This window comes from Herpailurus yagouaroundi, unplaced genomic scaffold, assembly GCF_014898765.1.
Source record: "Herpailurus yagouaroundi ecotype Mexico unplaced genomic scaffold, PumYag 181, whole genome shotgun sequence".
In the NCBI taxonomy this organism is placed as follows: Eukaryota; Metazoa; Chordata; class Mammalia; order Carnivora; family Felidae; genus Herpailurus; species Herpailurus yagouaroundi.
This window is the reverse complement of record NW_024412412.1, coordinates 35,233,781-35,259,591: the sequence shown is the minus strand read 5'-3', so window position 1 is coordinate 35,259,591 and position 25,811 is coordinate 35,233,781. Positions and strand designations below refer to the sequence as shown.

At 40.5% G+C, this 25,811-nt stretch overlaps 2 protein-coding genes across 9 annotated transcripts in view; both read left to right on the top strand.

Moving 5' to 3' along the window:
• PPP3CC (protein phosphatase 3 catalytic subunit gamma) overlaps positions 1 to 20,623 on the top strand; it is a 105,742-nt gene extending 85,119 nt beyond the window's left edge. Inside the window, exons 11-16 of one of the 5 annotated variants that reach the window (XM_040490317.1) lie at positions 4,698 to 4,724; positions 5,642 to 5,723; positions 6,343 to 6,440; positions 13,483 to 13,512; positions 14,868 to 15,071; positions 15,495 to 20,623. In XM_040490317.1, the coding sequence (XP_040346251.1) occupies positions 4,698 to 4,724; positions 5,642 to 5,723; positions 6,343 to 6,440; positions 13,483 to 13,512; positions 14,868 to 15,071; positions 15,495 to 15,505 (452 nt within the window). In that variant the 3' untranslated portion in view covers positions 15,506 to 20,623. Of the gene's footprint in view, positions 1 to 4,697; positions 4,725 to 5,641; positions 5,724 to 6,342; positions 6,441 to 13,482; positions 13,513 to 14,867; positions 15,391 to 15,494 lie in introns of those variants that run through there. The other 4 variants (XM_040490316.1, XM_040490318.1, XM_040490319.1 and 1 more) reach the window with 4 other exon arrangements.
• The window catches only part of SORBS3 (sorbin and SH3 domain containing 3), a 29,034-nt gene continuing 23,186 nt past the window's right edge, over positions 19,964 to 25,811 (top strand). For all 4 annotated transcript variants that reach the window (XM_040490310.1, XM_040490309.1, XM_040490311.1 and 1 more), the window contains exons 1-2: positions 19,964 to 20,071; positions 23,958 to 24,112. In XM_040490310.1, coding sequence (XP_040346244.1) covers positions 24,006 to 24,112 — 107 coding nt within the window. In that variant the 5' untranslated portion in view covers positions 19,964 to 20,071; positions 23,958 to 24,005. The remainder of the gene's footprint in view (positions 20,072 to 23,957; positions 24,113 to 25,811) is intronic.

The window sequence follows — 25,811 nt, the reverse complement described above, 5'->3', positions numbered from 1 at the left end:
TAAATACATATTTGGAAAAGGAGAAAGGCAGAAAGGCAGCATCTATCTCAAAAAGTTGACAAAGGGTAGATAGCACTTTACACCTAAAGAAAATAGATGTCATGAAATAAAAAGAATATTGTTACAAAATAGGAAAAAAGATACAGAAAAGCAGTAATAACCAAATTGTGCTCTTAAAAGAGACTTAATAAAATTGATAAATCCCTGGTAAGACTTACGAAGTAAACAAAATGGAGACATCGGACCCTATAGACATTAAGAAAATAATGAGAATAGGGGTGCCTGGATGGCTCAGTGGGTTAGGCATCTGACTTCGGCTCAGGTCATGATCTCCCAGTTCATAGGTTCGAGCTCCTTGTCAGGGTCTGCGCTGACAGCTCAGAGCCTAGAGCCTGTTTTAGATTCTGTGTCTCCCTCTCTCTCTGTGCCATCCCCCCATCAAAAATAAATAAACATTTAAAAAAAAATAATGAGAATAAATTTATACCAGTGAATTTTAAAACTTAGATGAAATGGACAGATTCCTGAAAAACCTAACTTACCCAAACTGACACCATATAGAAAATCTTAATAACTACAGTCCTACCAAGAAACAGGATCTATAATTTAAAAAAAATTTTATGAAGAAAATTCCAGGTGAAGATAACTTCACCAACAGATTTACCAAACATTTAAGAAACAACACCAATCTTAAACAAATTCTTCCTGAAAATAAAAAGAAGAAATGCTCCCCTATAATTTAGTGGGGTTACTATAACTATGATCCTAAAATGTGAAAGGACATTAATCCTAAACAAAACATCATCAAATTGAAACTAGCAATATACATAAAAGAATTCTGCCTCCCAACCAAGTTGGAAGATTTAACATTAAAAATTTAATCAGTATTACTAATGTAAAATCTTAATACTAGTGGAAATTGCGAGAGGGGTGTATGTGAACTCCATAGAGTCTTCACTACTTTGCTGAATGTCTAAAACTATTCTAAAATAAAAATTTTATTTAAAAAAATCAGTATAATTCACTGCATTAAAAACCATCGATGTAGAGATAGCTTTAGGTAAGATTCATCCTTCTTTTGCAATAGATCCATTAATCTAGGCTTGGAGAGGAATTCTTTAACATATTTATAAAAGCCTATTGCAAACATCATATGGCAAGATGTTGAAAGTTCTCCTTAGTGATTGGGAACAGGTAAGGTTGTCAGTTATTAATACCTCCATATAATACCGCATTAGAAGTTATACCCAGTAGGGGCGCCTGGGTGGCTCAGTCGGTTGAGCGTCCGACTTCAGCTCAGGTCATGATCTCGCGGTCCGCGAGTTCGAGCCCCGCGTCAGGCTCTGTGCGGACAGCTCAGAGCCTGGAGCCTGTTTCGGATTCTGTGTCTCCCTCTCTCTCTGACCCTCCCCCATTCATGCCCTGTCTCTCTCTGTCTCAAAAATAAATAAATGTTAAAAAAAAAAAAAAAAAAGAAGTTATACCCAGTATAATAAGGCAAGAAAAAGCATCATAGGGTATAAAGATTAGAAAGAGAGAAACAAAGCTATCATTATTTATAGGTGATTTGACTGTGTGTAGAGAAAATTCAAAGGAATTTATAGATTGTTAAAATCAACAAAGGCATGTAGCTGCTGGATACAAAGTTAATAAGCAAAAATCATTTGTGTTTCTATTACCAGCAACAAGCAAAATGAAATTTTAAAGGTGCCATTTACAGTATTCTCCCTAACAATAAGTCTGACCAGTGGTGTGTGATACCTCTAAGCAACAAACTATAAAACATTATTAGAGAAATTAAAGGAGATCTAAATAAATGGAAAGAAATAAAATGTACATTGAGTTTTGGAAAACTCAATATTGTAAAGATATGTTATTCCCAAATTGATCTGTGGATTCAGTACAAAGTCAACTATTAACAGACCATTTGACTGTAAAATTTATATGGAAATACTGAGGATAGATTCTAAAATTTGTATGAAAATGCTGAGGATAGGTTCTAAAATTAGTGTGGAAATAGTTTAAGTCTTGAAGAAGATCAAGGTTTACTGCAAAGCTAGAGCATTTAGGATTATTAGTGCAAGGACAGATGAGCACTGAAACAGAGTAGAGAATCCAGAAACATCACAGCATTTGTGGACACTTGATTTACACCAGAGGTGGTCCTGCAGAGTAGTGGGGAAATGATGGTATTTTTAATAAGTGTTTTGGGGATATCTGAGAAAAAAATTAAACCTGACTCATATCATATTTCAAACACAAAATAAATTCCAGACGGATTAATACATCCATATATGAGGGGCACCTGGGTGGCTCAGTCGGTTGAGCATCCGACTTCAGTGCAGGTCATGATCTCGCAGTCTGTGAGTTCGAGCCCCGCATCGGGCTCTGTGCTGACAGCTCAGAGCCTGGAGCCTGTTTCAGATTCTGTGTCTCCCTCTCTCTCTACCTCTCCCCCACTCATGCTCTGTCTCTCTGTCAAAAATAAATGAACATAAAGTTTTTTTTTAATAATTCATATATGAAAGGCAAAAAAATAAAGCCTCTAGTATTTATAATACAAAAATAAAGCCTCTAGTATTTATAATACAATATTTATAATCTTCATGACCTTGCGGGAAGACGACAATTTCTTAAATACAGGTCACAGAAAACATTTACCATATGGAAACTATTGATAAGTTGGACTACATTAAAAGTAAGAATTTATATTTATCAAAAGACCCTTTTAAGAGTGTGAAAAGTCAAGGTACAGAGTGGGAGAGGGTATTTGCAACACAATCAACAAAGAGTTCACTTGAAGAATATATGAAGAACTCCAGGTCAGTTAGACGAGACTTGAATAAGTACGTCACAAAAGAGAATATCAAAATGGTCTGTGAAGATATAAAAAGATATCCATCCACATTAGTGATTGTGAAAATGCAAATTAAAACCACACTGGCTGATTCTATACACCCACCAGATTGGCTAAAATTAAAGATGAATTAAAGATGACACCAAGTGCTGGCCTGGACGTGTAGCAGCGGGAATGCTCATACACTGAAATATAACTTCGTACGTCCACTTTAGTAGATAATATCTAACTTATCCAAAGTTGAACATATACATACCCTGTAACTGATCGTTCTAATTCTAGGAATGTACTTAACAGAAATAGTAAAGAGAAACGCATAGGAATATTCATAGCAGTTGAATTCACAATAGCCAAAAATTGGAATTAGACCAAATAACCACTGATGGTAAAAAGGAAAATTGTGGCATATTCATATGGTGGAATTGTATACAGTAATAACCGTGAACTATAATGGGCAAAACATGGATCAGTCTTACAAACATAATGTTGAGCAAAAGAAGCCAGACACAGAAATACATATTTGATTGTTCTAAATACAGAAAGTTAAAACACAATGAAAACCATAGTGTTTGTGGATACCCACACGCTTACATGTAAAACTATAAAGAACAGCAAGAAAGTGATTTCAATAAAGGTCCAGAGAGTGATTTTCTTTGGGAAGAGAGAGACATTTTACATTTGTTTTGTGCACTTTTCTGTATGTTTATCATACCTCACAATAAAAAAGTGATAAACCTAGAAAAATGTGGAGATTTTTATAGGAACTTCTAGAAGCTGGGAAACATGAATAATTTGTGTTCCTCACTTAGCTAATTCAAGAAAGCTAAAGTAATGTGGAATGCTGAATTATAGCACAGAATCCTCAAAAAGCAAAGGAATTGGTAGTACAATTTCTAGAATTGGGGACTGGGTTAGGGGGAGTAAGGGGATGGGCACTGAGCTTAAAAAAAAAAAAAAAAGACTAGGTGGAAGCTGTTTCAAAGGCAGTTAAAATCCTAATTGCCACTGGGCAGTTGCCTCTCCTCCAGGTCTGGAGGCAAATCTCTAAAAAAAAGTGTAACCAAAGAATTTCTGGGTTAGGAATACAGCTGAGGGCATCATTACCTGGCCCCAAACCAGTGAACTAAGCAGCCATGTGCATCCTCAATACTGATAAAGAGAATTCCCTAACAAAAGTTCACCCTGATCACAACCTGTAAAGCTCCAAGTCTGCAGTCTACCTGGCAACTCTGAGAGCCTTTTAGGCCCTCATTCCTAATCAGGAGCCAACACCAAGGATTACCATCCACCTCAGGAAAGTCTTGGAGTCAGTCAAACAACAATACAAACAGCAAAAAACAATGTGAATGAACTTGAGATTCTCAAGAAAATATAAAACTTAAAAAAGGAAAACCTATAATATCTCCAAAAAGGTATAGGAAGATAGTGAATCCATTAAACAAAAACATATTGCTCTTATTATGAGATTTGTAGGCTTTTCATTCTGTCCTTTGTTTTTTGTTCCTTGTTTTTAGCATCGTTTTGTTTCTTAAGTAGTATCTTTTTCTTTGTCTAATTTTATTTTCATGATTTGTGGGGATGGGATATGTTAGATAAAAACAGATGTGAAATTATGTAAAACTATGAACTTTAAGAAATGGAAAACTGCTGACAAGAAATTTGTAATTTAATGTTCTATCATGATACCAAGGATGTCTCTTCTGAGCTGATAAAGATAGTAGCCTGCTTCTCTCATTGCATTTCACTTTGATTTTTTTTCTCTCTTCCATGTAAACTTAAATTTCTCTTCTCATATTTCTATCTTCATCTCCTTGTTTCTTGGTGTCTCTTCTCCCTGAAGATCACTACATTTCAAGCTATCGGAAAGGTATCCGACTAAAATGTGCTAAGAGCTTACTACTCGCTGTCTGTCACACACAGTCTATTAATTTTATTGGATCTTTTTAGTTGTAGTTGAGTAATTTCAGACAGGCTCTCCATCCTCCCTTTCTGTTTTAATGTGAGTGTTTTCTCTGGACCTGCCATATAATTCTGCAGGATATTGAGAGCTGGAGGGGTGAGGAAGGAGAGACCATGTTTCTCTTTCTGACTTTTGAATGTGGTCACCTGGTGCATGCCTGGACCTTGGCTTCTCATACGTGAGCTGTTTCCTGAATCATAGATGGGAAAAGGCCATAAAATGTTGTGGTAACTTTTTTTTGATGTTGCTTTATAAAGACCTTACCCATCATCATGATTTGTACCACACAGTTGTCTATGGTAGGCAGTAACTCACCAGTCTGTGAGTAAGTGAGGATTATAGAATGAAAGTAGCCCTCACTAAGTTCAGGAGAGCTAGCTGTCTATATGCAGAAGATAACTGCTTGAATCATCACTTGCCATTTGGCAGGCCAAACCCTGCATCCTAAGGTGGCCCACAGCATTTGCAAAAGAGGTCTTTGCTGTAGCAGCTGTCTTTGTTTATGTGTATATTTCATTCTTTGCTGTGTTCTACATTTCAGAACCACAAATAAGTTCCTACCTTTCATAGATCCATCCAGTCTGTCTTTGTTGTGACCCCTCCATTTTTACTTCCATCTTTTTTTCCCCCCTTCTTCTGGGTTGTTTTCTCTCTTGCTCCTTAGAACTTCCTGGGATTTTTGTTTGTTTAAACACACTTAGGCCTTGATTTCTTTTTTTAAAACAATAATTTCTTTAAGTTAGAAAGATACTTCATCCTGCATATTTTAAAACTAACCTTGTTAACACATTCTTTTAACTCACTTATTCTTTGTATTCTTTAAGGAGGCACTACAGTTCGAAAGGAGATCATCAAGAATAAAATCAGAGCCATTGGGAAGATGGCACGGGTCTTTTCAATTCTGCGGTGAGGATAAATCTGTCATTACAGTATGGGATAAAAGTATTTTGAGAGACAATTAGAAGCTGATTTTAGAACAGCTTTTTTTTTAGAATTAAAGTGTAGTACAATTGGATAGGTCTTCAAAGCGGAGTGCAGATTGAATCTGACCTATCTATTAAAGTGACTAGAAATGTTTTGGCAAACATTCATTTGGTACAAGCTTAGGTATAGTGAATGGAGTGATTTAGTGTGAATTCTTGGATCCAGATTGCCTGTTCACATCCTGGCTCTACCTCTTCTTAGCTGAATGGTTTGGAGCCTCAGTTTCCTTGTCTGTAATAGAGTGACAATAACCAGACCTGCCTTATACGGTTATTAGGAGGATTAAATGGTATGATATATGGGAAACATTAGAACAGCGGCTGCCTATTAAGTACCTCTAATTGAGAAGCAAGAACTGGCTGGTGGTTTAAAATTGGAACATTTTCATAAAACATGTTTCTTTGGGTCAGGGAAGGGGTAGGAAGAAGGAGAACCTGTCCTCCATCTCTGTGCATCCTTTCTTAACTTCCTTCTAGTATCTTTGAACTGCTGAGTGGTGGACACCCTGGCGTTAATGCAGGACTTTCACCTTCCTTTGCAGGGAAGAGAGTGAGAGTGTGCTGACTCTCAAGGGCCTGACGCCTACAGGGACACTCCCTCTAGGTGTCCTCTCAGGAGGAAAGCAGACTATTGAGACAGGTGAGTCTGAGAAATACTGCTTTCATGGAATATGTGCTCCCATTACCCAGCAGTCAACATAAAATCTAAAATTAGGGCTTCTTTGAAGAAATGATACTGGAGCAATTGGACATCCATCTGGGGGAAAAGTGAATCTTGACTCTTCTCTTTACATATGAAAATTAATTCAAAATTAATTATAACTTAAATATAAAAGATAAAAACAATAAAACTCCTGGAAGAAAGGATGGAGAGTATTGGGGTAGATAAAAAGTCCTTATATAGGACACAAAAAGTGCTAACCTTAAAAGAAAAAAAATCAACTAAATTCCATAAAACTAAGAATTTCTAAAAAAAAAAAACTTAAGAATTTCTATTTACAAAAATATATGATTAAGAAAGGGAAAAGGCAAGCCATTAACTGAGAAAAGATTTTTTGCAATATGTATGTCTGACAAAGGGCTTGAATTCAGAATATATAAAGAACTACAAACTCAATAAGAAAAACACAACTAATGTTTTGTTTTGTAATTTTTTTTAATTAAAAAAAAATTTTTTTTTTTAACGTTTATTTATTTTTGAGACACAGAGAGAGCATGAACAGGGGAGGGTCAGAGAGAGGGAGACACAGAATCTGAGACAGGCTCCAGGCTCTGAGCTGTCAGCACAGAGCCCGACACGGGGCTCGAACTCACGGACCACGAGATCATGACCTGAGCCAAAGTCGGCCGCTTAACTGACTGACCCACCCAGGCGCCCCTGTAATTTTTTTTAATGTTTATTTTTGAGAGAGAACAAGAGAGGCAGAGTGCAAGTGGGTGAGGGGCAGAGAGAGAGGGAAACACAGAATTCAAAGCAGGCTCCAGGCTTGAGCACAGAGCTTGACGTGGGGCTTGAACTCACAAACCGTGAGATCATGACCTGAGCCGAAGTCAGACACTTAACTGACTGAGCCACCCAGGCGCCCCACACAACTAATGTTTTTAATGTCAAAAGATATTAACAGGCACTTCACAAAAGAGGGTATCAAAATGGCCAATGAGCATATGAAAAGATGCTTAATAAAGTTATCTGGGAAATAGATATTAAAATCGCAGTGAGATGCCACTACATATTCACCAGAATGGCTAAAATTAAAAGTCTAATAACACCAAGTGTTGGTGAATTTATGGACAAGAGAACTAGATACATTGTTAGTGTACTTGGAAATTGGTTCAGCCACTTTGGAAAACTGTTGGGCAGTAAAGCAAAAACATATGTCTTACCCTGCAACCCAGCAATAATACCTGGTATATATTGAAGAGAATCAGTGCGTATGTCCTCCAAAGGATAGGCATAAGAATGTTCACTGTGGCTTTATTCATAATAGCCCCAAACGGGAAGCAACCCAAATGTTCAGCAATAGTAGAATAGATAAATGTGTTCTATTTATACAATGGAATACTACACAGCAATGAAAAATCACATTACGAATACATGCAAAAACAGGGTTGAACCTCACAGACATTATGGTAAACTCAAAAAGCTAGGCACAAAATGGCACAGACTGTCTGGTTTACAGAATGTTCAAGAATAGGCAAACTAGCCAAATGGTAATAGAAGTCGGAATAGAATGGCACTTCCTCTGGTGGGAGACTAATTGACCCCGAAGGAGCAGAAGGGACTTCTGGAGTAGTGGGGGTGTTCTGTATCACTCTCTGGGTAGTAGTTACACAAGTGTATTCATACATAAAAACGTATAGAGCTGTGCACTTCAGATTCGTGCACATGATATGCCTCACCTAATGTATATTTTATACCTTAATTTTGGGTGTTAGAATGTCTCAGAGAGGGAGTTTGCCTCTGCCTACAAGCCATGTTCTACTCCACTGCCATGTCACCTATCCAAACAGAGTGTCTGTTCTAAAATTTTTTTTTTTTCAACGTTTATTTATTTTTGGGACAGAGAGAGACAGAGCATGAACGGGGGAGGGGCAGAGAGAGAGGGAGACACAGAATCGGAAACAGGCTCCAGGCTCCGAGCCATCAGCCCAGAGCCCGACGCGGGGCTCGAACTCACGGACCGCGAGATCATGACCTGGCTGAAGTCCGACGCTTAACCAACTGCACCACCCAGGCGCCCCCAGAGTGTCTGTTCTAAAAAGTGTGTGGGTGCTGGCTTGTAAGGAGAGGGCTTTATGGAACCCTGGAATGAAAAGATCAATATTTGTCAGAATAGACATAGATCTGGTCAAGCAAGACAATTAATTCTAGGCACAAAAACTGGAGTCGAAGCATTAGCAACTTAGAGTTTCACTGCTTTTTGCCCCCTTATTTTATTGAATTGTTTCTATTTAAGTTTTTTTTTTTTTTTTTCTTGTCATCCCATTACTTACAGGAATCCTTTCCATTTTGTGGAAAGTCCACTGATGTTGATTACTAGGAACAAGCCCCCTTTTCCCTTTTCTTTTTATAGGATTGATTTTCTCCTTCTCTTTCAAATTAAATACTGGAATGTTAGAGTTCAGCTATTTAGAAGGAGGAAATAAACATTTTCTCCTTAGAAGTATATAACTAATTTTCTTAATTTGTTTAGTTTCATAAAAAGGATCAGTAAACTATTTTAGATTGAATTTTTTCTCTCAAATAAATGTGCAGTTTCTTGTGAGGCAATACTTCCCACTGTTACTTTGGTAATTAGTCATGTGAGCTACTCTGAGAGCAGTTTTGGTAGGTTGGAATTAGTTGGAAACACCATGGGTGAAGAAGAAGGGAGTGTCTTCTACAGCCTTTCTTGAAAAGTTTTGGAAACTTGCTGATCCACAAAGTTGTTGTGTTAATCTGGACCTTGAAAGAGCCAATCAGAGATGAATAATGAAGAGAATTTTATAGATGTGTTGTTTGGAGATTTGTTTGTTTATAATCTTTGATCTGCCTTCTGTTCTCAGTCCCAAGTATATTGTTTTCTTCATTCCTAATTGGAATATTAGTGTTTTAATCACATAAGGTTTTTCATTGATAGACATCTTCAGGAACGTGTAAGAACAGAACTGAAGGTGGAGCCAGCTTTTTAGCCTCCTTATCTCTCTCACTGATTGACAGGAACTGAGCTTATTTTGTCATTTTCCCATCAGAGTCTCAGTTCTGTAGGTTCATTGGCAAACTGGAACATTAGCTAAAAAAGACCTTTTATTGTTCTTGTAACTTTTTTAAAAATTATTTACGTGATTTAATTTTATTTTTTAATATAATTTATTGTCAAGTTGGCTAACATGCAGTGTGTACAGTGTGCTCCTGGTTTTAAGGGTAGATTCCCATGATTCATCACTTGCATCCAACACTCAGTGCTCATCCCAACAAGTGCCCTCCTCAGTGCCCATCACCCATTCTCTGCTCTCCTCTACCCTATTGTTCCTGTAACTTTACTTGGAGACCTTTCAACCAACAATATCCCATATGGCCTTATAACATGCATTCACTTACATCTTACCTTGTTCCACGAGGGAATTGAGTAAGTTACAGTACACACATAATACAGGGAAGTAAAGTAAAGAAGCTGGGAATTTGGAGCACAAAGGAAAACAAAACAAAACAAGCCAATAGCCACAACTTTTACTACAAGCTTCCTAATACCAAAATAAAGAGGAGTGCCAAGAACTGAACAGATTCACAAAGACCATAAAATAAAAAAATAGATTAGGTATAAATTGGACTGCATCAGAATTAACATTTGTGCTGCAAACTGAGCCATCATGAAGAAAGTAAAAAGACAAGCCATAGAATGAGTGACAATATTAACAATCATGCATTTGATAAGGGACTGGTATCTAAAGAATTTAAAGAACTCTTATAATTGAATAATAAAAAGACAACTCAGGCAACAACAGATGTTGGCGAGGATTCAGAGAAAGAGGATTTCTTTGGCATTGTTGGGGGGAATGCAAGCTGGTGCAGCCATTCTGGAAAACAGTATGGAAGTTCCTCAAAAAACTAAAAATAGAACTACACTATGACCCAACAATTCACTACTAGGTATTTATCCAAGGGATACAGGCGTGCTGTTTCAAAGGGACACATGCACCCCCATGTTTATAGCAGCACTATCAACAATAGCCAAAGTATAGAAAAAGCCCAAATGTCCATCGATGGATGAATGGATAAAGAAGATGTGGTGTATATATACAATGGAGTATTACTCGGCAATCAAAAAGAAAGAAATCTTGCCATTTGCAACTACGTGGATGGAACTGGAGGGTATTATGCTAAGCAAAATTAGTCAGAGAAAGACAAATATATAACTTCGTTCATATGAGGACTTTAAGAGACGAAACAGATGAACATAAGGGAAGGGAAACAAAAATAATATAAAAACAGGGAGGGGGACAAAACAGAAGAGACTCATAAATATGGAGAACAAACAGAGGGTTACTGGGGGGGTTGTGGGCGGGGGGTGGGCTAAATGGGTACGGGGCATTAAGGAATCTACTCCTGAAATCGTTGCACTATATGCTAACTAATTTGAATGTAAATTTAAAACAATAAAATTTAAAAAAAGAGAGGATTAACTCTAAAAAAAAAAAAAGACAACTTAAAAAATGGGTAAAAAAGTTGAGTAGACATTTTTCCAAAGACATACAAATGGCCAATAAGCATGTGAAAAGTTGTTCAACATCGTTAGACATTAAGGAAATACAAATCAAAACCACAATTAGATGCCACTACACCCAGTAGAATAATAACAAGTGTTGGTGAGGATGTGGACAAATTGGGACCCTCATACGCTGCTGGTGGAAATGTGAAATGATGTGGTACTTTGGAAACCAATCTGGGAGTTCTTTGGATGATTAAACATACAGTTGACCTTATGAGCAGCCGTTTCACTTGTAGTTGAATACCTCAGAGAAATGAAAACGTATTCACACAAAGACTTGTACAGAAATGTTCATAGCAGCATTTTTTTCTTTTTTTTAATTTTAAAATGTTTTATTTATTTTTGGGAGAGAGTACAAGGGGGGAAAGGCAGAGAGAGGGGGAACACAGAATCCAAAGCAGGCTCCGCACTGACAGCAGTGAGCCCTATGTGGGGCTTGAACTCATGAACCATGAGATCGTGACCTGAGCCAAAGTCAGATGCTCAACTGACTGAGCCACCCAGGTGCCCCAAAGCAGCATTTTTCATTAGAGCCAATAAGTGGAAACAGCCCAGATGCCTATCACCTGATGAGGTGGATAGTCACAGAATAGAATACTATTCAGTCATAAAAAGGAATGAAATACTGATGCAGGTTTCAACATAAATAAACCTTAAAAATATTAGACTGAATGAAAGAAGCCAGTCACTAAAGTCACATATTGTGTGATTCCATTTATATGAAATGTCCAGAACAGGCAAATCTGTAGAGGCAGAAAGTAGATTATTGGTTGACTCTAGGATCAGGGGAAGGGAGGCGGGAGGTAAATAGGTTTCTTTTTGGGGTGATGAAAATGTTCTGACCACAGACTGTCCTGTTGGTTGTACAACTCTATATCAAATTGCACACTTTAAGCAAGTGAATTTTATGGTGTATGAATTATATTTCAGTAGAGAAAGGTATTTCAACAAAGAAATAAAATTTCAATAAATATAATAAAATGAGAAAAATATATATAAATATGAATAAATAAAATAAACCAGTTTCTCAGTTTTATGGGACTATTTCTTATAATGTCCTTTAATGCAGGCTGGTATCTAAATACCCAATGCAAAAAGCAGTTCTAGGAGGACCCAAAACAGTGCAATACTAGTACATATTTTACTACATAGCTTTTAAACTCCAATTAGAACAACAATCTGTATACAGTTTCAGGCTGCACTTTGTTCGTCAGCTTTGTAATAGCACCAGTGATATACTGTTTGAAGGCACTATCGTTTTCTTGTGAAAGTTTATTCTATTTGAGGAGATTAGGGAGGGTGTGACATTGCTTTACCACAGGCCTACAAATGGCTGACATATTTAAGCACTTGATAAATTGATTCCAAGTTTCCATTTCTCACATTGTGATAGGAAGTTAACTGTCAGTTCTTCCAGTTTCTCCTCTCTTATTGACACATAAAACTTCAGGACAGCAAACTGTTACTGTTCATTATTCTTTCCTGACTTCTTTTTAAAAATTGGTACTGGAGGAACTGAGAGGGTTCTTCTAGTAGGATCTTTCTTGCTACAACCTGTGACCTTTTCATATATTCGAGTTTTTACTGTTTTAAAAAGATGATACTAGGAAACTTACCTGTTGGCACTAATCTTTAAATTGCTTCCTTTTCCATCACCGAAGGAGAAGGCCTTAATAATTGGCCTGCCCTCCTGCACAGTAAATGGAAGCCGTATGGGTTGGAAATGTCAGCTTCTGCTGTATCTCTAATCCCAGATGGCAGGTGAATTTGTATCCAGGATTGAGTAGTTTTATGCCTTTGCCAGCTTAGTACTCCACCCCTGGGACAAGAAATAATCGCTCACTTATAACCCACGTTCCGTTCCCTTCCAAATGCTAGTCTGTTACTCAAAGGCCATTCATTTTTTTATTAAGTAATTAAAAAGGACAGTTGGACCCCACATAAATTGCTTAAGAGCAGGAAGTAGTTTTAAATAACTGTTTTGAATAGGTCCCAGCAACAGCTCATTTAATACCATCTGAGCTGTTAGAAACTAAAGAACAGTTGTAACGTTAAATTATTTGATTCAAGCTATTTTGATACGTGAATGTCAAGACGTAAATTAGCAGTTGGCTATTTAAAATAAGGAAAGCAACATAACTCTTGGTTGTTTGTAGTCAGCTTGACTGACCCATTGTCTTAGCTATGGATGCCATTAGTTTAAAAGGTTCCCATGCCACCTGAAATGTTAAAAATAATAGACCCTCTCCCCGCCTCACATTTCCCCGCAATTTAGTTTCTCGCAGCAATCCTCGCTTCTCTAGTTGACTTTTGTTATGAATGGGAATAGGCTGAGGTGGGAGCCTGGGATGTCTGTGCTGGCAGCAATGCTGTTGGTTTACTCACTCTTTTTCTGTCTTCATTTTTGCATGCCACTGCTCCTGCCTCTTACAGCCACAGTAGAAGCGGTAGAGGCCCGGGAAGGTATGGCCATATTCCTGTGTTAGATGTGATCGTGTGTCTGTCTGCTAGTTTTAAAGAGCTGTGTCAACATTTGAAATCTTCAATTATTGCATCGTCAGAACTGTAACAGTGAGAAAAGAATTAAGTATTTCTAGGCATGCTCATAAAGTGTTTCCTCTGTGTCCTGTATTGGTGTTAATTTAGATGACTTTCTCCACAGTTGAAGTCCTCTCTGGGCTCTATCAGTTTTTGTTTTTTATTTTTGTAAAATGTTTATTTTTGAGAGAGGTGGGAAGGGGCAGAGAAAGAGGAGAGAGAGAATTCCAAGTAAGCTCTGCACGGACAGCACAGAGCCTGATACAGGGCTCGATCTCATGAACCTTGAGATCACGACCTGAGCTGAAATCAAGAGTCAGACACTTAACCAACTGAGCTACCCAGGTGCCCTTGGGCTCCATCAATTTTAATGCGATGGCTGAAGCTTAAGCAAGTGGTCATGAGGGATCAAGTGGTTTAATCCAGTAGCCCCTCCTTGTAGAAGTGATTTCTATTTGAATACTAGAGACTCAAACAGGTCAGCTTCTTTTTCTGATGATTCTAAAGGACATCAAGAACAGAGTCAAAAGTAGACAGGGATTTAGTTTAATTCATTTCTGAGGTTGCACTAAGGCAGTCAGGCTAAATTATCTTTGTTTCTAAGAAAACAAGTTTCAAGTAACAAATCCTCTATGAATCTGATGGTGAAAATCATTGGAATTGATAAACATGTGTTATAAATTTAATTGTTCTGTTAAGTAAGGTGATTGAAAATGGGAAGGCCTTCCCTTGGTGATACAAAAATTCAATTAGAAAGATCTCCAGAAGCTCTTTTTCAGATGGCTTTTAACTTACATTCAGCTCCTGGTCGTGCAAGACAAAAAGCTGTCCTTCTAAACAAAAAGATGAGCTCTTATTGGTACTTTTTTTGTGGCCAATATGGTATTTGTGCTAAAGTTAACTACTCTGTTTAACTTGTTCTGTTATTCTAGCATTGCCTTTTTTTCTGACACTCAGCATGTTTTAGGCCCATAAGAAACTCTCAAATGTGTTACGGTTGGGAACGAACCTCTTAGCCATTTGTCAGGCGTGCTTCTGCCATGATTAATTACATAGAGCTTCTGTGAAAAGTACTTCCACAGTGTCAGCTGCCCTCTGAGCCTTAAGGAAGCAGTAGCTTCAGACAAGTCTGATTCAGATCAAATATTGCCTATTTACCTTCACCAGACGTCTGCTCCAACCCTGTATGGTACTCTCTAGGAGGTTGCTGTGTGCTAGCATGCTTTAAGCTTGTTGCTTTGCTGTCTAACTGAGCTCCTCCCTTTCCTGTTTTCCTGTAGCCATCAGAGGGTTTTCGCTTCAGCACAGGATCCGGAGTTTTGAAGAAGCCCGAGGACTGGACCGAATTAACGAACGGATGCCACCCCGAAAAGACAGCCAGTACCCTGACGGGCCAGTGAGACTGCCGGCACAGCCCAGCGCTGCGCACAGGAGCGACAGGGGGAGAAGAGCCAACAATGACACAGAGCCCTGCTGTGGCACAGGTGGATCGAAAACTTAAGAACAAATTTTATTTATTTATTATTGGAAAACAAAACAAAAACAACTTCAACAACTTAAACCTGGAGGTGCATTCATATACACTTAGCATTTATGCTGTAAGAAAGGTGACCATTTTATAAATTGTTTTTAATTTATGTTTAATATATATAAAAAGTGCATCTGTTTTGTTTTTCCCTTTTCTTCCTAATTTTTAGGAACTGATCTGATTGTCTGATACATATGTGAAGTCTTGTGCTACACAGGGGACCTTCCCCTAATAAAAGGGCCTTGGAAACCTCCACACTGGGCTTCTGACTTGAACTAGCCAGCCTTTTCTCCTGTTCGTTTGGAAGGTGATAGCTTTCATTTCAGACTAATAATAGTTTTTCAAACATAAGAGGGTTTTTTCTTTTCCCTTTCTACAGGGTACTGTTGAAGAAGATGGCTGGGATTTCACTGGCTAAAACTACTCTTCTCATGGAAAACTTGATTATAGTCAAACTTCTCAGTAAATAACCCAAACCCAGTGATTTTGAGGGCCAAGGAGAATGTTTTCCATATAACCTACTTTCTTCTGGACTCTCAATTCCTTTTAATATGTTCTAGTAAGACAAAATAAAAAGCAATGAGAGATTTTCTTAGAATTATTCAAAACCTGTTCTTCCAACCATGGGCATGGTTGGTTCAAACTTCCCTTAGAATTTTGGAGGTTTCTTATCCCAGATCCTTTTGCTTTCATTTTTGAAGCCCCGGTAATTTACCCAACTGCAAAGGAAGCTACATTTCTAAGTATTTTATAAATGTCCTCCGTAGAACTTTCAAAAATAAGAGGTATTTGTGTCCTTCTGTGCAATTGTATCAGCTATTGAGTCTGTTCTCCCCATTGTCCTTATATTCCTGTGTCAGCATTTTAAAAACCAACTGGGGTAAAGGAAACTGACTAGGGTAGAATGATCCCCTTATGAATTGGGAGTCTTGCTAAAGGACATTGGACAAGTGAGGATTTCCTATTTTCTGTATCGGTTACTGGGATGTTTCTCCACCTTACACACTCATTAGGTTGAACTGTATGTCAGTCTCCATCAACAAAAACAAGTGTTCAGATACAGTGTTTGAATAGTCTTTTCAACAACCAGTGAGTGAAAGAAATTTTGGTGATCCTTGGGCTCCCATTTTTGGTTTAGCCTGGTGACAGGTACCATGTTGTAATGCTCATTTGTCGGCTTTGCAGTGAATGTCTGTGTCTGGGCAATACTACACCAAAGTGCATATTTACACAGCTCTTAATATCATTTGGCATGTAGGAGTCCAGCATTGAAACAAGCATCTCAGACAGTAGTATTTGATGTTGTAAGCTTAAAGGACACCAGAAACCTTTTTCAAAGAAAAACCCACAATTTCACTAGAAGAATGAGGATTTAGCCCATCTATCTATGTTTCTGTATACCTTTTGCTAATAACAGTTCCCAATTTATGAGAGAGAAAGCATGTTGGGGCTTGGGATCTGGTGGCATGGATTACTCTGTTAATAAAAAAAAGATAGGAAGGATATGGGGGAAGGAGATAAAAGACCTCTTACTAGGTTGTGAGTAAAACCTGTGAAAGGAGGGAGACAAAGTCTTGAATAGTTTCCTTTACCGATCGTCATTTCTTTATATTCAAAGAGGGAATTCATCATCTGCATAGCCTCGTACTCCTCCCTCCCCGAGTCCCACTCTAGAAGGGACACTGTTTTGGAAATCTCACCTAATAAGAAGGTCAGTCCACATGACAGTTGATGGATGGAATCCCTTACCCCTTTCTCCTTTTCTTCTAGCTGAGGCTATTGTTATACATATATAATCCACAGGTAGAAACCACTCTTAAGGGCTTCAGTCAGCAAGTAAGTAGTGAAATAGTTACTACAAATCCTTACAAGCAAAAGATACTGTACTAGTTAAAAGGATGATTATTGAGAAATGTCTTCATTATCTTCTCAAAAACAAGCTTTACAGTAAAGCAAGTTTCCTTGATAGAGGATGGCAAAAGACCTATACATACAGAGAACAAACTGAGGGTTGCCAGAGGGCACGGCGGGGGAGGGGGTGCAAAATGGGTGAGGGGGAGATACAGGCCTCCAGTTATAGAATGAGTAAATCATGAGAATAGAAGGCACAACATAAAGAATACCATCAGTGATACTATAATAACGATGTAACAGGACACATGGTAGCTACAGTTGTGGTAAACATAACATAATGTATCAACTTGACAAATCACTGAGTTGTACACCTGAGATGTAACGTGTATCGACTATACTTAAGAGAAAAAGAAAAAAAAAAAAAGATGGGGCGGGGGGGAGGATGTATTTTACAGGTACCCTGGGAGCTGTTGAGGGATCAGCCAGAGGGGGTAAGAAGTCATGATTCAAGAAAATCAGAGTGAGTTGAAAATAAAGCAACAAGGAAGTTAGGTTTAAAAATTCAAATTTTGTTGAATTCTAAAGATAAAGGTATTTCTTATGTTCTGTAGAAAGCTGGGGTGTGTGTTTCAGCAGTTGAGAAAGTTGTGTGGTAAACGTGTCTCTGTGTAATACACACAGCTTCTGAAAGTGAGACTGTCAGTCTATACTTTATATGTATTTACACCTGTGACTCAAGATGGTTTAGAAGGCATGTGCCTTGGGGAAGTATATATATATATGGATATATATATTGTGGTAACAGGACTTGTTCTTCACTTTAGACTTCGTTGGAGGGTTTTAACATATTTTCGAATGTTTTCATCTAAACAGTAGCTCCCAAGATGGCTGGCTGCCTGTTCTGGGTTTGCCTAAGGCCATCATTTCAAACAAACATTTTCACTGCTGTCAGAGCTCTGCAGTATTCCCATTTTCAAAGCCTCTTCTATTACAGTAAATCATACCCCTGCGGGTTCTAAAGATACTAAAAATACTTTTCTCTTGTTCTCTTTTACTTTAAGGTCCTCAGGGACCTTATTTTCTTCAACTTCTTTTATCTGGGGAAAAAAAACAACACTTCTTACATCAGTTCCCTAGACATGTTGGAGGACTCTTTTATATACTTTACTGAAATATCATTTTAAAAATGACACTTCCCAAGGACCAGTTTTTCCATTTGTGTTTACGTCTGCATCATAAGAAATTTCAAATCGATCAGGTGACCGTTTTTTTTAAATAAAAATTTAAAAACTCATCTAACACAAGTTTAGAACATACATCCTTTTTAAATCTCTGTGTTCTGAATATTTAAGAGCAACCCCCCCCCATAAGCCAAGGGGTGTGTGTGTTTAAAGGAATACTAAAACAAACGCCGCCTCAGTTTCTTTTAAAACCTCAAGGCAAACACGTGGTTATGGGTCTGACATTGCTGGTCTGCTGGCCTTTTGTGACTAGATATTGACCAGTAGAGTGAAAATTGCTTGTCACTCTCTGAGGGGCTTGATCTGGCTTCTTGCCTAGAGATAGAAAATCAGGCCCTCCAGGAACATTGGTAAATTTTATCTACATTTATATTGCCTTTTCTGTTTCTACACAACAGTTGCGGTTCAATGAAACAAGTTCCTGTCAATAACAAAGAGTTGATTTCTTATCCTAATAACTTAGGTATGACTTCCTGATACTGTTCAAAATAGGAAAAGAAAAATCCTTTTATTTGTTTTGTCAACAGAATATTATTATTTAATATTATTAAGGAGCAAGGGTGGGAGTTTTTAAAACTAGGTAACTTTGGGGCCCTTTCAGCCTTGTCATTGTCTCACAGATCCTCTTCTAAGTAATTTTAAAACAAAGTTTGAAGCAGCTGCCCTTTGTAAGAACATTACAAACCATGCTTACATGACACACAGCTGGGCTTACTGCTCATGGTCATTACTCGCGGGTCTTCTCCAGCCTCTCTGAAGGAGCAAGGCTAAAATCACTTCCCTCCACCCTCCTTTGTTTTATGTACATATTGTAGCTGATCTCCAGAATTTTTGACCATGCTTTATCTATAAATATAAAATTGAAGTTATTGAGAATTAACCGTTTAAGTTAAAATAATTAGGAAGAGCTTGCCCCAGGTTGACTAATTTATAGTTTTTCTTTGTATTACCAGTTTTTTTCCTCCAGTTTTTCTATTGAAAAGTATTCCTGAACCCATAAAGACTTGTTAAGATATCATTCTAGAATCCCCACTATTTATTATAGTTGTTATAGTAACAGTGGAACCCAAGTTTTTTTTTTTTTTTTCAGAGCATTATTCAGTTTTTCTTATGTAGGCAGAAATGATTTCAGGGGAAAGGTGAACCCAAAGCCGCAGTTGTGGGCATGAGGCTCCAATTTCCTAAATCATTTGTGGTTATAATGATGGATAGATACCACCTTGTCTGGCACCTGGTCCACAGCTTTCCTGAAGTCTGCTATAAGAGGGAGTAAAGGGCAGCCTGGGGGCCCCCAACAAGAGCTGGAGGAGGGTCTGGATGACCTGGAGGGTAGTTCCAAAGCAGTGTTGCCACAGCCCCTCTTCGGCACTGCTGTGATCAAATGCTCATAGGAAAGCCTGAAGAGAGAGCAGATGTGTATGTAGGGGAAGAAAGCTGTGTAGTCGAAAAACAGGGTTGTTATTCTTGAGTTGTACAGAGAACTGCGTTAACAGTAAAGCTTTGTGCCATTGACAGGGTGTGAAAGAGGCTACCTGTGTTACTCTGAGACTTGTGACCTGCCCTGCCTATGTCTAGCCAGCCAGAGTGAATGGGGCCAGGGTTAGCTGCCTTCATCTATGCAGTCACAAAGGTAAAGGTGATACTGGAGAGGATATTCCCTCCTGGGAGGCCTTGGCCTCACACCCCAGCAACCTCGGCCAGACTGGCTAAATAACACCTTTGTCTGAGACAGGGTTATGCATGTTCTCCTCTTCTACACCCTCATGACAAGTCAAGGTGGCTTAAGATCAAGAAGCAAGGACATGGATGTGGACTATCCCTCCGAGCAGCTCTAAAGTAGGGCCATGCACATTGCCTTCCTGTAAGTTCTTGCCCAGATTCCCTTCACTTCCTTGACGTAGCTATCTCCAAATAACTTGTTGTGTTTTGTTTTGCATGTTAAAGTGGAAGTGCATGTAATAAGGAGGCCTACCACAGATTTTGATTTGCGGCAGTAAAGACACATTTTTTGGTCTGTCAGAGAACCTTTTTGAAGATGCCATCATGAGCACCTTTTCCTTTCTCAGTGCACTGTGACCAATATTGTTTTTTCCTAATAGAAATGTCAGCAGGCATTTTCTAAGAAAGGATCCTGGTTTCGCTTCCTGAGGTGGTCAGACATAAGAGTAGCTGGTGATGGTCATTTTTTTAAAGGCTCTTCTGAATGATAGATTATGTGCTTGTGCTGAGAGATTACTTGCTTTTTCTTGCTTTCAGTTATGTTTAAGAAAATGGTGAAAATGTTATTTATTGGCAGAAGTGAACAAGTCTTTTTTGTGATCAAGAAATTAATCTGTTCGAATTTTATTGTAAATTGGAAGTCATCTTTAAAAAGAAAAAAGCACTGTTAAAATTAAATGATAACTTTATTGGCTTCCTGTGTCTTTATTTCCTTTATTTCCTGTTAGAGGCACTTATATTTGGCTCTTATCCATTAAATAATTCCAGAAGTCAAGGGAAGGCCTGGTGTTTGATGTCTGGTCTGGTCTCTGATAAAGGAATCTCATCACAATAAAAAAAAAAAGACCTCTTTCCTTCACCCTCTTCAGCCCTTCCTTTAGTTTTAGACAGGCTTTGGTGGCTGCAGGGTGCTCTCCCACTCAGAATCCACTGCCTTGCCCCAGCCTCCTTCCCAGCACTCTGCCCACCACTAACTCAAGTTCCAGCTCCTTCTGTTGCTTCTCTGGCAGAGGCCACTACTTGTAGAAAAGGAAGAAAGACATCCCAGAAAATGTGTAGTCTTTACAAAAGATATTAAAAATACTTTTTATTGTAGTAATTTAATAACTCTGCATATGATCCTAATAATAACAGGCATGAGTTCCATCTTGGGAAAAGTCAAAGGAGCCAGAGAGGCGTTGAATGTGGAGCTGAACTAACAAGAAAAGGAAGTGTAAGACCAGCCTTTTGATTCCTTTGAAAGTAGAACTACCCTGAGGTGCTATGGACTCAGAAGGGAAAATAAATGGAGGATTGAGGGTAGGGCAAGCACCCAGGGCCCTTGCAGAGGAAAACGTATCTGAAGGAGTTTTATCAGTTCTGGCAGTAGAGGCAGAAAGTCTAAATCGAGGCCCTGTCAGGCCTAAGTAACGCAGTTTTACCAAAAGTACGGCCACATCAAGGGCCACAGTGCAGTTTACAGGCCTAAAAACAAGCCCAGATTTCTAATAAGCTGGGTATGCATTTTGGGATCTTTGTTATTCCCCAATAGCATCCTGACTTAGCAATGTCCTTATACCGCAGCTAAACATTGAGTAAAATGAGGCAGTGTTTGCCCTTATTTCCAGAGTTGTGAAAAAAATTATTTAAAATACTGGAAATTAAGAGCTAAAATGCAAGCTCATGTTTACCTCCCACTACATGGAGACTCAACCCCTACTTGGCTGCCTGTAATTACATGGTCTTTCTGGTTTTTCTATCGTGACTTGCAGGTTTTAGGAAGAAACTGATGTTGATCTAGTAGATTCGTAACAGTGGGAAATTAGGCTTTTTAATGTTGGTGCAGTTCAGGGGAAGGTTCATCATAGAATCAAGGAGTGGGAAGACAAAGTCCTACTTTGAAGGCCAGTGGACACCATAAAGTTGTGCTCTGATCAACATATCAACCGTCTTGTCTTCCTCATCTCAGTTTACCTGCACTAGGAGAGAAGGTTGATGCAGACCTACTTTTCCAGCTCCTGGTCTGTGTGCCCTTCTTTGTGGCTGAGTTAACTTGGCTGGGTTTTCCCTCTGAGGTCATCATTTATTTATCCATCCCTTATAAAACCTGCTTTCTAAAGAGCTGACAGCCATTGGCTCGCTCTTTCTTTCCTGAGAACTAAAAGAGGTCCCTCCAGCTCAGCTCTTCTCAAAGGCACCACATCTGCACGTGACACTTGTTCACTCATCTATAAAAGGAGGGAGAGAGAACAGTCTCTGATGTGATGTCATTGTAAAGGCTTCCTTGAATATAGACTAGACAGTTGGACAAAGGGCTGAGTTCTCTCGCAGCCTTCGGGCTGGAATGGGACTGACTCAGAGGACCCTGAATAGGTGTCGCCTGTTCCGTCCTGTGCGTGCTAGGGGGAGATCTGTGCAAGGCAGGCCTGGAAGCCGCCTCCTCCATCCCCGTGAAGGTCCACTCACTTGCCCCAGCCGCCGGGCCCCAGCACTGACCATATTTGACCTGTGGTGGGTATTTTTTCACTCCGCTCTGGTCTGCTGGCTTTGTTCCCCTGGCAGGAAGAGAACACTCTTCTGAGAGTACGAATAAATTTGCTCAAAGCCTAACCAAAGAATATACTAGAGTTTATCCGTGTGGAGGAGAAGAGAAGGAATAGCAGATGCCCTTCCTTTGCCTAATGTGGAAGGACTGAGGCACCGGGCCAGGAAGCCACTTAGCTGCTCTAGGGTGGATCTGAGTGCCACATTCAAATGCCAGACTCCCAGTACTAGATAAGGAAACTCCTCAAGAAACGGGACTTCAGGTGTATGTCTTCTGGGATCCCTGGCTTCTTTTTCCTCACTTGAGAACTAAAACTGAACTCTCTGCTCACTTACAATAAAAAGCTCCTTAAGGGCTCTTTCCACTCACCCTTCCTCTTGGTGACACAGGTTGGTTTTCAGAGTGACCCATATCTCTGTATGAAGAGCCACCTTCTTCTCCTGAGGCTGCATGTGAAGAGCCAGATCTATTGGAAGTCTCTTGGCTAATCAGGGTGGTGGGCATGGACAGATCTCTGTTGACATGAGTGTCATGGGATAATTCACAGAACAAAAGGTGGCAAGCTGGAGGATCAGGTGGGGGTGGGGCATACTCCCGACCAGGATCAGATAGCTAGGAAAAACAGAGTAGTTATGTAACTGTGTTTACTATGGCTCAGGTGACTCTGAGAAGGCAGAGGCAGCCCCCTGACAGAAGGCAGTGCCAGAGACTGGGAAGAGTCACAGGGAGGGAGGTCCCTGTTAGATAAGGGAGTCACCAGAGGAGACAGTGTATTGGGATGAAAAGAATTTTTTTGTTGTTGACAACAGTCTGTCACCTGGGACAGCCTTCTCTATCCTTAGCCTCTCCCTAAAGCATGCCAGCTGTCTGTGGGGTTGAGCCAGCAGCAAGTAGAACTGAGGGTGGAGGGAAGAGTCGAGAAATCAGATACCTGTTTCTTGGCTAAATCTTTGGACTTTGCTACTTCCCGCTCCCCCCCCCCCAACCCTTAATCTTCCACTTTTTCTAGGAGGGATTCTTGTCCCTAAATGTGGGCAGGAAAGGAGGAATCAGTCAAGGTTCCTTATGCTCTATGCTCCCACCAATCTCTCATCCTCCTTGCCATGAGGCTGGATGGCCACCAGGGAACCTGTAGGGATCCTATTCTAGCTCCTCCTTGGTCTAGGCACATGGCCTAAGGCTCAGAAGGAGAGAAATTTCCACTGGATCAAGGGCAGAGCAGGTTCTGATCTGAGAGAGGTGATAAGCCCAGTAGAGCCTGGGCCTAAGTAGACAGGTAGAAGTCAGAGCAACTGGGGAGAAAGGCTCAGGTCTCCAGTGGGACCTACCAGGCCTCCTCCTACAAAGCTGTTTACTGGACTCCCTATTCCCATAGAGATGAAACTGGTAGCCAGTCCCCAGCTCCTTGCCCCTGGTGGCTACCTCCCTTTGTGAGAAACAGGAAGTGAGGACCTTTGTCAGCTCAGCTGCACCGTCTACATTAAATATTTATCTTGGAGTCCAGGTCAGAGCCCTAGAGAATAAGAGACGCTCGCTGCTGGTGAGAGAGGGTATGGCCAGGATTCCTGGAATTGGAAGATCTTCAGCTTCACCATCTTTGGAGAACAAGGAAGAACATGAACGAGATGTGGCCCTTCTTAGTCGCAAGGATTCTGACAGGTGGGAAAAGACTGGTGACAAGGGAAATGGGCACATATTTTATCCCTGAGAGAGACAAGAGGATGCTGCCCAGGGTGGGTAAGCAAGTATCCAGGCTTTAGGGGCAGGAAAATGCCCTGCTGCTTGTCCTCAAGAAGTCCCAGAAGGCCTATGCTCCTTTCTGCAGCTGTCTTCTGTGGGCGGGGCTATCCATCCCCTCCCTCCCCTCAGCTTTCCCGGAGAACCATGGATTGTTGGAAGGGGCCTTAAAGGTGAACCCGTTCATTCAGCTCCCTGCTCGGTGCAGCAGTTGCTTTTATAAAGATGCCCCATAATCAGTAGGCTTGGAACCCCTGTAATCATTCTAAAAGTTCTTTGGAAACCTTGGGCCTGCTTCCAGGTATGCACCCAAGGGTCTCACTTCTGCTAGTGCAGCCGGTCTGTTTCCCCACAGCAGTCCCACAAACACTGGAAACTAGCAGCATAGCATGCCTGTCTCTCAAGCTTCTCCACAACCTAAACATCCCTCCTTCCTCTTTCACATGCAATATTGTTTCAAGCTGGTTCATCACACTGGGATAGCGCTTTTAACTGAATTGAGAAAAGATAAAGCTAATAGCATCAATAATGGTGGGATTAAAATTTTTTTTCATCTTTCTCCATTCTCCCTCCCTTCTCAAATTGGAGTGGAACGATGTGCTTGGAAAACACTCTAAAGTGCATGGTGGCCCCAGGGCACCAATCTTAAACCCATAGGTACACATAAATGTTTTCTTATTTTTATAATTTATCACTGATTACTCCCAAAATGGATCTGAAATTGCCCAATAACTACTTGCTGTTTGGTTGTTTTGGGGCTTGGGGTCCTAGAGACAAGCTAAGGGCTAAGAAGTACTCCAGTCTTTACATTAGCAGTAAAATCTACACCCTCTGTGGGGACACAGAGGCTTGTGGGAGAGGGGAAAGGGGATGGCCAGAGGGGTTGGGAGCCAATGGGCGCGGGCTCTTGGGACTGGTGTCAGAGCCTCGGGAACAGCGGAAAAGCAGCAAAATCAAAACAAATACGGTGTATGGGAACACCAAGACCCTGGTAACCCCATCCCCGCCAAAGGGACCCCGCCCTCATCCTCTTCAGGGGTGCGGCGCGCCCAGGGGGCCGCTCCCTAAGGCCGATTTCCTCCCGCCACCGCCCTCGGCGGTGCTTGCACGTGTGTAAGCATCCGCCCATTTGCTGGTGCACGCGCGCCTGTGTGCGTGTGTTTGTTTGCACACGCCCGGACACGCGCTTACGAAAGCACAAAGTCTGTCTCCCCAAGTAGGGAGGGAGGCGGCGGGACCTTAACTCGGTCCGCTGAGCTACTCCACTTGTTGGGGTGCCCTTATCTCGGCCCCAGCCTGTCTGCATCTCGGTCCTGTCTCCGGGGCTGCTGGCTCGGTATCAGTTGCTGGCTTGACCCGGGACCTTTAATCATTCCTGCCCCCTGTCCTGGCTCCGCCGTGCAGGGCTGCCTTCCCACACGCTGGAAATGTCGCTGGAAACTCTGAGTGGCGCTCGCCAACCCCCCCCCCCCCGCCCCCACCCCCCCCACCCCCCGGCCCGATGCCAGCCCTGCGGTGGGGGCCGAGGAAGGCAGCTGGGAAACCAGAGCGGGCTCCCCAGGGACCCTCGGCGGCCCCTCCCGGCGCCGCCCGCGGCCGGCCCGGCCCCCTCGGCAGGGGG